The sequence below is a fragment of the Heteronotia binoei genome, chromosome 17 (genome assembly GCF_032191835.1).
Source record: "Heteronotia binoei isolate CCM8104 ecotype False Entrance Well chromosome 17, APGP_CSIRO_Hbin_v1, whole genome shotgun sequence".
NCBI classification, from domain to species: domain Eukaryota; kingdom Metazoa; phylum Chordata; class Lepidosauria; order Squamata; family Gekkonidae; genus Heteronotia; species Heteronotia binoei.
The window spans coordinates 1010432-1024867 of record NC_083239.1 but is presented as its reverse complement, the minus strand read 5'-3'; the positions used below and the strand labels follow the sequence as shown (position 1 = coordinate 1024867).

Genomic DNA, 14436 nt, shown 5'->3' with positions numbered 1-14436 from the left:
ATCAAACTCTTTCTCCAACATGCCAGGCAAAAATTGTTTTGTGTTCTCAGACCTTTACCAGGATATACTTGTGGACCTTTTTCTTTCCTATGTACAATATACACTGTGTGTAACGTGAAAAGTATTGATTTCAGGATGATTTAACTGTTTTTGTCTCTGTTCTTATTTTAATTAGCACATAAGCCACCTTGGAGGCCAGGAAATCAAAAGGAAACTGTCTCCCACACTAGAAACTTCCAGTTCTATCCAATCTCAGGACTCACACGGACAAAGTCACTATCTTCCCAAACACATTTCACCCTCTGACAAACAGACTAGCTGTCAAGTTCCTCTCCATTATCTATGTTCCTTTGATGCAGCCTGTGGAATGTATGAGTGGAATGCTTAGTCTGCTGCGGAAACTAGTCTTAACCTCCTAGGAGCTGAGAAACTACTTGGTGCCAAGGTCATTACTTCCTCCCTGGGATGTTTAGTAGAAAGCTTAGTAGTGAATGTGTGCGTGTGAGCTATAGCCACCAAATCTGAACTGTCTTCAGCCCTAAGTTCAGGCAAGCTTCTAACGACCATTGCAAGGGTACGTATGAACATATGAAGCTGCCTTATACTGAACCAGAGCCTGGGTCCATCAAAGTCAGTATTGTCTTCTCAGACTGGCAGCGGCTCTCCAGGGTCTCCAGCTGAGGTTTTTCATGCCTATTTGCCTGGACCCTTTTTAGTTGGAGATGCTGGGGATTGAACCTGGGACCTTCTGCTTCCCAAGCAGATGCTCTACCACTGAGCCACCGTCCCTCCCCAAACATATGAAGCTGCCTTATACTGAATCAGACCCTGGGTCCAGCAAAGTCAGTATTGTCTTCTCAGACTGGCAGCGGCTCTCCAGGTTCTCAAGCTGAGGTTTCTCACACCTATTTGCCTGGACCCTTTTTTGGAGATGCCAGGGATTGAACCTGGGACCTTCTGCTTCCCAAGCAGATGCTCTACCACTGAGCCACAGCCCCATTCATGGCTCTCCAGGGTCTCAAGCTGAGGTTTCTCACACCTATTTGCCTGGACCCTTTTTTGGAGATGCCAGGGATTGAACCTGGGACCTTCTGCTTCCCAAGCAGATGCTCTACCACTGAGCCACAGCCCCATTCATGGCTCTCCAGGGTCTCAAGCTGAGGTTTCTCACACCTATTTGCCTGGACCCTTTTTTGGAGATGCCAGGGATTGAACCTGGGACCTTCTGCTTCCCAAGCAGATGCTCTACCACTGAGCCACAGCCCCATTCATGGCTCTCCAGGGTCTCAAGCTGAGGTTTCTCACACCTATTTGCCTGGACCCTTTTTTGGAGATGCCAGGGATTGAACCTGGGACCTTCTGCTTCCCAAGCAGATGCTCTACCACTGAGCCACAGCCCCATTCATGGCTCTCCAGGGTCTCAAGCTGAGGTTTCTCACACCTATTTGCCTGGACCCTTTTTTGGAGATGCCAGGGATTGAACCTGGGACCTTCTGCTTCCCAAGCAGATGCTCTACCACTGAGCCACAGCCCCATTCATGGCTCTCCAGGGTCTCAAGCTGAGGTTTCTCACACCTATTTGCCTGGACCCTTTTTTGGAGATGCCAGGGATTGAACCTGGGACCTTCTGCTTCCCAAGCAGATGCTCTATCACTGAGCCACCGTCCCTCCCCTAATTTGGTATATAATTTGGACCTCTGCTGTTGTGTGTGACTTCCGACACTGACTGCGAGTCAGTGTCAATGTATCCTGCCTTACAATAAACACTTATCCGCACACATGGAGAGCCATGTCTGGGCCCAATTCGTGCTCAGGTCTCAAACGTCAGTTCAATAGCATGACTATCATTCTGCTCACTCACCTTTTTTTTCAAAGGATGGAGAGTATATTTGCTTCAGAGTGATGAACATATGAACATATGAAGCTGCCTTATACTGAATCAGACCCTTGGTCCATCAAAGTCAGTATTGCCTTCTCAGACTGGCAGTGGCTCTCCAGGGTCTCAAGCTGAGGATTTTCATGCCTACTTGCCTGGACCCTTTTTTGGAGATGCCAGGGATTGAACCTGGAACCTTCTGCTTCCCAAGCAGATGCTCTAAGACTGAGCCACAGCCCCATTCATGGCTCTCCAGGGTCTCAAGCTGAGGATTTTCATGCCTACTTGCCTGGACCCTTTTTGGAGATGCCAGGGATTGAACCTGGGACCTTCTGCTTACCAAGCAGATGCTCTACCACTGAGCCACCGTCCCTCCCCATAAAATTATAGAGGGTGCTGGAGAAGGGAAGCTCACTGTCTTCAAAGATAAAGACTCACAAAATGGAGGGATGGGTTTTGAACGTGGGGAAAAGTTAATTTTGGTGCTATTTTCCACTGTTTGGGATAGAGGCTAAAATAAGAGCTCCTCCTTTCCTGATGAAACGTATCTGGATTCCAAGAAACAAGCGACAGCAGTGTACCGAAACAGTTTTTAGTACCTTGATCCTTTTTCTGTCTCTAAAATCAAACGTAAGTTATATTGCAACATTCGGAAATGCGAGTTCACAATTCCTATCACAAATTGTGATAATCAAGACATAAGGCACCTCTTATGTATGCATACATGCACAGAAAAATTCATGAGATTTAAATGTAGAAAGTGAAGAGAGAGGACCATTCTGAACATGTGAAAAAGGCCATGAAAATCACAGTCATGTATTACAGCCATAATAGATCCAACGGATAATCCATTAAAACATCCAGGCAAAAAAGTGGAGCTGTAGCAATGGGGAGAGAGGCAGGTACATCAGCAGGCCTGACTTCTGTTATAGTTAAGAAAGCAGACCTCCTTCCCCTGGCCAGGTGTGCCCAACATGTCTGTTGTTGTGCCACAGGTTTGCCACCTGCAAACTAACCAAACAACTAAATAACTGAAAACTTGCAGCCTTAAATAAAAGGCAATTTAGTGCACCTAAGAATCCATTTTAAAAAGGCAGAAAGTTCATGTAACTTTTCTGTCCAGCCACAAAGCCTTCTGATTTTTCATGGTAATCATATACCTCTTTCTTGGAACTGCTGAACTTAAACTTTTAACATGCCTATATTCTCATAATTTAACTTGGAAATTTAGCATAATTTAAACAATGTAGTGAATATTTAAGTCGTACCATTGGCACCCACAGTTCTTGCTTGGTTTTGGAATGTTTTGGAACGAGTTCCATACTGTCCTGAAAAGTGGCTTGTCTGAGCAGCTACTTCATTCCATGCACCACTTGGAGATGGATGGTTTGCTTGGGTATCTGCAGAGGGGTTCAGGCGTGGAGTCCAGGCCAAGTCTAAATCCTGGGGTTCTTCCTTCAGCTTCTCTCCCTCTTTGCCAACCCGTTGATAGATTCTTCCAGTACTGTCATTCAGTAACCTTCTCATCCCTGTAATTTGTTTTTTAATTTCTCGGCTTTCATCTCCTAGTGAAAAAAACAACAACACAGTTATCACCCTATATTTGCAAGAACAGTAATGAGATGAAATACTCTGAGAATTTCTAGTTTATGAAACACATGCAATTTGTGTATCAGGCACACATTTTTCCAATGTACACACACAAATTCAAAAGAAGTTAGAGCCAATATACATCTCAACTGCTATAGTATTAAACACATGATACCTGTATCATAGTGTATCTATGTGTGTGAGTTTCTATAACACATACAACACCTGGTATGCATTATCATACATTGCTTTATTTAATGCGTTCGGTGATAATAATCTCCTAAATGCATCTCTGAACCCTGTTTTTAAAACAGGTCAGCAATGCTAGTTTTTATAACATCATGGTTCATAAAGAGGGTCTAGTTTTATAAAAGAAACCAGTGGCTGTGGGGGGTTAAATTAACTCTCTTTAAGAGCTTTCATTGCCACCAGTGTCATCAAGGGCCACTGGAAGTAAGAACATAAGAACATAAGAGAAGCCATGTTGGATCAGGCCAGTGGCCCATCCAGTCTAACACTCTGTGTCACATAAGAACATAAGAGCAGCCATGCTGGATCAGGCCAGTGGCCCATCCAGTCCAACATTCTGTGTCACATAAGAACATAAGAGAAGCCCTGTTGGATCAGGCCAGTGGCCCATCCAGTCTAACACTCTGTGTCACATAAGAACATAAGAGCAGCCATGCTGGATCAGGCCAGTGGCCCATCCAGTCCAACACTCTGTGTAACATAAGAACATAAGAGAAGCCATGTTGGATCAGGCCAGTGGCCCATCCAGTCTAACACTCTGTGTCACATAAGAACATAAGAGCAGCCATGCTGGATCAGGCCAGTGGCCCATCCAGTCCAACACTCTGTGTAACATAAGAACATCAGAGAAGCCATGCTGGATCAGGCCAACGGCCCATCCAGTCCAACACTCTGTGTCACACAGTGGCAAAAAATTTTATATATACACACACACTGTGGCTAATAGCCACTGATGGACCTCTGCACCATATTTTTATCTAAACCCCTCTTGAAGGTGGCTATACTTGTGGCCGCCACCACCTCCTGTGGCAGTGAATTCCACATGTTAATCACCCTTTGGGTGAAGAAGTACTTCCTTTTATCCGTTTTAACCTGTCTGCTCAGCAATTTCATCGAATGCCCACGAGTTCTTGTATTGTGAGAAAGGGAGAAAAGTACTTCTTTCTCTGCTTTCTCCATCCCATGCATTATCTTGTAAACCTCTATCATGTCACCCTGCAGTCGACGTTTCTCCAAGCTAAAGAGTCCCAAGCATTTCAACCTTTCCAGGTTCAGATCCCCCCACTGTCATGGAAGTTTGCAAGTGGGTGACCTTGCATCAGTTACATAAGCACTGTTTGTAAGAAAAAGTCAACATGCGTTCACTCTACAAATAAAACCAGAGACCGATACTTGGATAAGCGTTTGGGTTCAACCACACATTCAGTTGTATGTGTGTTGACTGTAACATGAGAATCACTTCTTAATGCATGCATAAAGAAAAATGAAGTGTACAAAGACCTTATGTGTGTTCACTGGTGAATATAGCTAATCTCTCAATCTGACCTACCTCACAGTGCTGCTGTAAAGATAAAACGGGAGAGAGACGAATAATGTCTCCCCATTTGGAAGAATTTGCATCCCCATTGTTGAGAAAGATAGAAATGGGGCAGAAATGATGTAAATAATAAATTAATCATGGTTGACATTTAACTGAGTTCAGGGGCATAGTTAAGGGCATAAGGAAAAGCTCACTTAACCCTGCTTAACATTACATTTGCTTCTTGGGAAATGAGTGCAGCACTGGGCTATTCAAGAGAAAATACTGACAATCAGGTCAACCTGTCCCTCCCATCTACCACTTTAAAATCCAGCAAAAATTCTTTTCATTTATTACCAGTAGATTTCGGACATATTCTGCACCTAGGTTTTAATAGGCTTATGCAAGTAAAAAACCTAACTTGTCATCATTACTAATGGATTTATTGGTTTGAGCCAAAGAACTCAGACTACAGTATCAGGCTATGGGTGCAGAGTTTCCAGATATGTTATAATGATAGAGAAGGCTGAACAGTAACAGAATAACAAAAGAAAAATAACAGATACATTTTATTCACTATCTACATAATAGTTTATAGAAGAAGAAGAAGAGTGTAGATTTATACCCCGCTCTTCTCTCTGAATCAGTCTTAGAGCAGCTTACAATCTCCTTTATCTTCTTCCCCTACAACAGACACCCATGAGGTAGGTGGGGCTGAGAGAACTTTTACAGCAGCTGCCCTTTCAAGGACAACTTCCGCTAGAGCTATGGCTGACCCAAGGCCATTCCAGCAGCTGCAAGTGGAGGAGTGGGGAATCAAACCCGGTTCTCCCAGATAAGAGTCCGCACACTTAACCACTACATCAAACTAGCTAGTCTCTGATGCACAGAAGTTCATATTATGAAAAGGAAATTATGTGGGCATGAAAACTGCGACTGTTTCTAATAAAATCAGCACATTTAAAACAATTATGGACTTTGCATGATCTAAGTATCAATTTTATTTATTTAATGTTATTTATTACCATGGTTCTTGCACCCATATGAGAATTTTAAGCACAGTTGCTATTCTGCCTACTGAGGCATGCAAAGACATTTCATTAGCAATAAAAAACCTTCAAGACTATCAAGCATTTTAAGAATAAGAAAAAATGAATAAGCCATTTACACAAGAAGCATTTTCTACACTGAATTCACTTTCTTGTGGGAAATGCATCTAGTGTACAAACAAGCAAACGCAAGGCTTTTCATTGCCATTTAAGTACCTTTCTCCTTCACCAATCTCAGCTCCAAAACAATGTTGTCCTTGAGAAAGAAGCTCATTGTAGATCACTGGTTTAGATTTCCCACTTATCTAGATACCTTCTAAATCCCATACATGCACATTCATTGTTATAAACCTTTATATACAACATCTGAAGTCTTTTAAATATGTAAATTAATAGGTTGACTTCTGCCAATCATATCTGCTGATGGAGGGGGGCGGGATGCATTAATGATGGACACCTGAATTCAGAACTTCTGGTACCAAATCAGCTGTTTTCTCTAAGCTTTAAACTGCTGCAGTCTTTAAAAAAACATGGGGAAATACGGAGGAGGCAAAGCTAACCCCCCCGCAACTGATTATCCCTCTATTAAAATTTACTTCCTGCCTGGAGAAAGCAAAAACACCAAAGCCCTAGAATCAGGGAAGGGACCTAAAATGGTGGCAGAACATGCTATAGCAGTTGTTGAGGACAACTGTTAACAAAGAAAAGATCTTCTCAGTTCTGTAGAGAACCTTGAGGATAGAACTGCTGAAAAATTAATGATATTAACGGAACCAATAAAACAATTTAAAGAGATTAAGGATACCTTAAATGCAGTGACCCAAAGGGCGGATACAGCATTAGAATTAGGTCTCACACTTCAAGTGGAACTACAACAACAACAATCTATCAAGGCTTGAGTGAAAGAAAACCCCATGAACTTGGAAAACAGAACTAGACAAAACAATCAGAGGATTAAGGGATCTGAAAGATCTGTTGGAGGACTCTACTGACTTGACAATCTTCAGGGCAACATGGTTTGCAACACTCTGGATTTACAAGGTCTCACGCCCATTATAGAAAGACCTCCATCTACCAAACACTCTAAGCCCCCTCCCAAAATATCACGGTAAAGTTCCTGAATTTTTGCACCAAAGAGAAAATCCTGCAGGAATCCAGAGGCAAATAATTCTTATTGTACCAGAACAAGAAAATACAAGTCTACTAAGACCTATCTGCTGAAACTCTATAGAAACTATGAGAATTAAAACCAACGACAGGAAATCTAACAAGCTAACATCCGCTACAAATGAGCGTTTCCCTTCAAGCTACTAGTTCACCATAAGGGTGTAACTCTTCAATCAAAAGACCTAGAATGGAGAAGAGCGTCTGAAAAGCTTAAACTTGGAAGACTTGCAGGAACCCTCTAAAAAACAGCACAGGGATGAACCAGCGAATATATCAATATGCTGCAAATGGAGCAAAATCCTAGTTAAACACTTATCCTAATCATCAACATGTATTTTGGATATATACACAATATTAGCTAAATTGAAATAATTTACCAAATCTTAGTTGTCGTCCATCAATCAGTCAATCCCTTTATTGCATAAATTAAAATCAAACAAAGCCAGTATTTAAATGTTCAGAGTACAATCAATAATCTCTCCAGAACTATAATCCATTTCATTTTCATTTTATTCGATTTATATCCCACCCCTCCATGGGGTCCCAAACTGTGTAGGTTATGTGACCATGTGCCTGGAAACAGGGCCGAGGCCTTCTGATGACTAGAGCCTGGCTCTTGACTCTGGCATTTCGGTTCCACTTCTATTAAAGGGCAGGCCTTGTAATTAAACCTCCCTGTTGTTGCTGGATTCATTTTCATCTAACTGGCTTCACTTAATCTTGAAAAAAATATGGTCAGCTGGTATATCTCTAAACTCCCTTTTTACGTTGATGAACTAACTTATAGTATTTAAAACCCTGAAACAGAGACTACTTGACATTGAGGAAAAAAACTTGTTCCCTTCTGCAGTTTACCGTAACACCAATCAAAGCTCTAATCATTCGAAGACCATGCCCTGTCACCCAGCACATGGCCACATAACCTACACTGTTTGGGACCCCAAGGATACATCAAAGAATATGGCCTAGATCTGCTCACCATGTGAACTAAGTGAATTGATGCTATGAAGTGGAAAGGGGGGAGGATGGGGGGATTTTATAGTTAAGATCAGAGGTGGAAAATGAGCCTTGTAAGCTCTTGGAGGATTAGCTACATCAGGGGTTGTGTGGCCTAATATGCAAAGGAGCTCCTGCTAGAATTCCACCCCTGGTTAAGATGCACACATAGGGGTCATGGTGTTGATATTGGAGGATATGGACACCAAAGTACTGTGCTCTGCTCCGTTACCTCCTAAATCCTTTCAAGCATCATCCATCTACACAATTTTACTAATGAGTCATATGGCTTACAAGAAAGAAGACAGACAAGGCACAACGCTGAAGCACGCCAAGCAGGTATCTGATTATTTGTCACAGCCAAATGGAGAGACAAGGGTTGACGAAGAGGGAAATGATATGGTCACCAATGCTCCTGTGGTAAGCCTGCCAATTTTTTTGGAGCTAGATGATCATCCACTAACATTGTTTAATACAATGGAATGTAAAATAACTGAAAATCTAACTGCTCTCATATGTCCTTTGTCAGACCAGTTTGCTGAGTTTAAACTCTCACTTGATAAAGTTCAACAAAAAGCTGACTCTGCCTATGATATGGGCACAGCTCTACAAAATGGCTACTGTAATCTGTCACTAGAAAATTACCAACTCAAATTACGGGTATTAATCCTAGAAGCCTCCCTTCGACAAACAAACCTGCAATTCTGAGGCTTTGAAGAATCTGTGGTCCCGATTGCTGATATGGCTACCTTTATAATACGATGGCTTAACAAAGAACTGGATCTAAATATGGAGGAGGCTTCATTTATCTCTAATGCCTACAAGCTGGCTCAATTACACAACCTGAGGTGGAAAGGGCGAGAGACATAACAGTGATGATTTCAAATGCCGTTACAAAATGCATTATTTTGGAAACGGCTAGAAAAAAGGGCTCCCTATTCTTTAAAAGAACAGCCATCCTAGTGTTCCCAGACCTTCCACCTGATGTCCTCACAAAGCATCACGATCTGAACCCCCTCGCTGAAGCACTGCGACAAGCCAATACAGATGGAGAGACCTTATAAAAGTTCAGGTACAACAGCGTCACAACGGAGTCTATACTGCAGTTGATCTAGATTCTGGAAAAGCACTTCTGCAAGCTCTGCAAGTTCCAGTACCGCCAGATTTCAGGAAATCCTCTCAGGCAAGAAAAAGGAACCAGTTGCCTCCCCCATATAGCGATGAATGCCTCTGGTATCACTTAACTGCATTATGCCTTGACAAGTGTTCTTTACCAACTTTCACAGTTTCTTGCATTGTGTTACCTATATGTGTTTTACACAGATGGATTTACATAGAATAATTCAGGTTCAATCTACAAGGGTTTGGGGGGGGGGAGTGGGGGAGACGTTTGTATATTTCCTCCTGTGTACTACCTTTTGCACTGGTTTACCATTTCTTGTTCATTATAGTTCACTTTAGGGTACTGATACAATTCTAATCACTGTAGCTTCCATCAAATATTAGTTTTATATTTTCTATTGAGATTCAATTTTATATATTTATACTTCTGCAATATACTTTATAACATAGCATACATCTTTCCTTATTGTTATATACAATTCTGTTCTTGTTTTAGTGAAACTCTTTTATTCAAGCAGTTTTAAAATTTTGCAGTGCTGTTTATATTCTTTAGAGAAGGGAACTCATATAGAATTTATAACTTAAGACTTTAAGATCAAAAATGTACTATTCTCACAATGTTTTGTCTTTGGATTTTACATTACTTCAGATATTTATTGTATCATTATTTTTTAAAATTGTCTTATAGTTATTTTATACTAGATTTTATAATATCGTACATAAATCATAACTCATTGTATAATACTGTACATAAATCAAACCAATTTTTCCTGATTATTTTGACTTGCGATCAATTTGCTCCTGATTTCTGAATTTGCAATCAACTACCTCCTGATTATTCTTACCTGTGAGTATGCCAGTCACAGTTTCTGGCAAAATGTCAGGTCTCACAATGTCAAGACATAAATGCCATACAGCCTGGAAAATCTACAAGAACTATTTTTACTTGATTACTGTATTTTAACTCCTATACTTCATTGCAATTCATTATAACTAGTATTTCTGAAACACTGATTGTTCTTATTATACCATATTTGAATATTCATCTCTGTATTTGTTTTTTTTCTGATCTGCTAACTCAAGTTTCTATAAGGTTAATTCACTTAGCATATCATGCCTGACTTGTGCATCCCAAGCTCACATTATATTTTGTTTCTTTCTGTTTTTTATATTTTTCTTCCTTTTCTTTTTTTTCTCAGTTCATATTATTACTACAATTTGATTTTTTTTTTATTACTGCCATTGTTTCCTTTCCTCCTCATATTAATACCAAGGCTGTTTTTCTTTTCCTTTCTTTCCTCCTGTTTGTCTAATCATCCAGGTTATTCACTTCTTTTCTTATTCTATTGGTGCACTAATTTAATTTAATTTTTAGATTTATATCCCACCCTTTCCCAGAAATGGGCTCAGAGCAGCTTACAACAGAATTCAATAAAATTACAAATAAATATAAAACATCATACATACAGCTTAAAAACCCTAACACTAATTCCAATCTTTGTAATGAATATAATGTGTGTGGGCTTAGCAATCTCATCAAAAGAAAGAGGATTCTGACAAATCTATCTAAATTATGACTGGCTGTAACTTTTCTACAGGAAACTCACATACATTCAGCTTTATTACCTCCTTAGAAAGCCTTCTGGATTCAGTGCCAATATAATGCAAAAGGATCCTCCAAAGACCCCCTCTAAGTAAAAAATCTGAGATAGAGGAAAATTGGATGTCCCTAGAAAGCTATGTCAGGGCCTTAATACTGGAGCACGCTGCGCCAAGTTACTTCTAGGTGGTGATTTGAATGCCCATTTGGGCCCAGATGATGCTTTTTTGACAGCTGAATTTAAGCTGCAGATCAGCACATCAGGGGAATCTTTGTGGCCTCTGAGCCATGACAGAGTGTTTAAAGACCAACAAGCAAACTACACGGGGGCATGCCTTTTTAAATTTGCTTTTAGGTTAGGACTCTGCATTTTAAATGGGTCTACTGACAATGATTCCCCCTGGCGAAATCACATTTATGGCAGGTGCCAAAGTAAGTACAATTGACTACATTATGACCTGTAGAACCTTAGTTTCTCAGGTTGAGAAATTCCAAGTACTCCCATACCTGGAAGGTGATCATTTCCCATTATTTTTGCGGGCACTCTTAGATTCTGAGGACCCTCATTTGACCTCCAGATATTCCATCGTGGTTCAACCTACAGAAAGGTCTGACTGTCGAGTGAAATGGTCCCCCACTCTAGCTCAGTGTTTAAAGGAACTTCTGAATTCAGGAAGCCTACTGAACTCCTGTCAAGCACCAGGGTATTCGACCATAGTTCAAGATCCTATAGAAGTATATGAAAATCTCATACAAAACATACATCCCTTTCTCTTCCATTCCTCATCAGACAAGCATGTTAAACCTTTTAATTTATCTAAACCATGGTTTAATCAAAAATGCATAGCAGTTAAAACAGCTTTGAATAGGGCCTACCATCAACACCAAAAGTGCTGATGAGGGAGCTAAGCAAGAAACTCTTTCCCAACTGTTGTCCCAAAAAAAGGAGTACAAATCATTGATAAAACATAGAAAGAAAGAGTATTTCAAAGAACTTTGGGGACAGTTTATTAATGCAGCCAAAGGAAAAAATACGTCCCTTTTCTGGAAGTTAGTCACTTGTAGAGTGTCAGGTGCTAAGTCTCCAATGGTTGCCTGTATCCCTGCTGATAGATGGGTCTCCTTTTCCAGAGAATTGTACAATGATGCCGTTCACTCTTCACCAGTGGTAACATTAGAAAATACCCTGAAATGGTCCCCCATGTAACAACTGGTGAGATTGACTCCCTTATTGGTGGGCTGAAAAATGCAAAAGCCCCAGGATCAGATGGTATTCCACCAGAACTTCTGAAAGAGAACAAGGATTGGTGGGCCTCCTTTTTAGCTCCCCTTTTTACACACATTGATAATACGGGTCATATCCCCAAGTCTTGGGGTTTAGTTATAGTTGTCCCTTTTTACAAAAAGGAAAAGGAGGAGGACACATCAAACTATAAACCAATTAGTCTGTTAAACATCATAAGTAAACTCTATGCAGGTCATTTATTGGATAAATTTTTAGAGTGGTTAGAACAAGAAAATATCTTGGTTGCTGAACAGGCCGGCTTCAGACCAGGTAGGTCTATGCTTGATCACTGTCTTACACTACAGCACCTCATTGAGAAATATTTAGCCAGGGGAGCAATAGCGTTATATGCTGCCTTTGTCGATCTTAAATCTGCCTTTGATTCTGTTTCTAGACCCCAAACTCTGGAATAAGCGCTTAAATTCAAATATTGATAAAAGACTTCTGTTTCTATTACAGGCCCTGCATGACCATACTTTCTTAAGAGTCAGATGCAGTAGATTTGGCCATCTCAGTGACCCTATAGAAACCTTTAGAGGTGTTAGGCAAGGATGTCTACTAGCTCCAGCTTTGTTTATTTTTATATCAACAATATAGGAAGCTGACTCAACACATCTGATCTTCATCCCCCTAAACTTGCAAAGTGGCATTTATCTGTTTTATTGTATACTGATGATGCTATGGTATTATCTCAAACCCTAGTTGGTCTTAGGCGAGCCCGAAGGAAGTTCAGCATGTCCTGTGAAGAGGAACTTCTCACAATAAACTATTAAAAAACCACAATCGTAGCCTTTGGGAGCAGATCAAAACCCAGGAATTGGACAATAAATGGACATCAGATAGAACAAGCTGACAGTTTTAAATATTTGGGTGTAGTTTTACAGGCCTCTGGTTCTAGGGTTAAGCACAGCAAATACGTTGCCGATCTAGGGGAAAGATCAGCAAATGCCATACTGATTCCCCCCCCCCCCCCGAACTCATGGCAGATACTTTGTTCCTGCAGCCCTGAAGTTATATAAGGCCAAATCATTGGCACAACTGCTCTATGGAACATTTTTAGGGCCACCCTCCTCATGTTTTGCCCCACAAGAAATAGTTCAGTCCAAATTTCTAAGAGCCGTTCTGCAAGTTCCAAACTGTGTATCCAATGCTTGGATACGATTGGAGTCTGGTAATCTCAGGTTGGAAGCTAGGGTTTGTATTCTATCCATCTATATGTGGCTGAAAGGTCATTTTAATCCACAAGGCCTGTTTCCTTTGATTTTCCAGGATGATTTCCAATCCAATTGGCTCAAGGCAGTTTACAGCCATATTCATAGAACTAGCACTAAACAATGGCAACACAATATAAGCAAAGATGCAAAAAACAAAACCTATTGTGTCAAAAAACAATTGACAACTTACAAAAATTAATACATTATATTATAGAAAACATCCAGACTACATACCAACATTCAGACAATAAAGAACAAAGAACAATCCCATATAAACAATATCAAAGGATGACTCCGAAAACAATCTTCATACAGTCTGCAAGGAGTGCTAAGACTCAAGTGTAAAGTTCAAACGGAGTCCTTCCATGGCGTCGGCTTCAAAGGAGAAATTCTTTCCTTCACGCAACCATCGGTTTGAATTGCATTCCGCTGCCTTTACAGCTTCTTCATAAGCCAACTCTGAAAAGGTTAGGCATCCCAAATCCTCCGCTTGGCCTGGGGACCCCCGGTTTGGAACCTTCTCCCCCCGCTGGACAAAAATCTGGAAAGCGGGGGGGAATGGCGACCCTTCCCACCCAGCAGCTTCTCGCCCCTTCCCTTCCCACCCTTGAGGGCAGCCCAGCCAGTGGCTCCAGAGGCGGCGGCGGTACTGGGCGCGCCTCACTCCCGGCTGGCTACCCGCCGCTGCTGCTAGAGGCGAGCCACAGCGCTTCCCTGGGGCCCTGCCTCCTGCCTTGCCCTCGCCTTTGGTGGCTGGAGGAGCGCCGGTCAGGCGTCGCGGGCGTGGGGACCAAGCGGCGGCCTCCCTGCAGCCTTCGCTGCTCAGCCAGGCCCGGGGGGGGGAGCGGGGACCAGAGAGAGCCAAGGCGCCGGGAGCGGAGTCCGGCTGGGAAGGCGGCACGCAGCCAGGCTGGCCCTGCGGCTGGAAGGCTCTTGTTGCGCTGAAGAGGGAAGGCGCGGTGCACCGGCCCGTTTGGAGAGCCTCGGT

The 14436-nt window shown here is 41.7% G+C and overlaps 1 protein-coding gene across 1 annotated transcript in view; it reads right to left on the bottom strand.

Annotated features, from left to right (window-relative positions):
* Positions 1-14436, bottom strand: part of BEND7 (BEN domain containing 7) — a 129932-nt gene that overhangs the window by 69719 nt on the left and 45777 nt on the right. The window contains exon 3 of the mRNA XM_060258059.1: positions 3145-3441. Coding sequence (XP_060114042.1) covers positions 3145-3441 — 297 coding nt within the window. The remainder of the gene's footprint in view (positions 1-3144; positions 3442-14436) is intronic.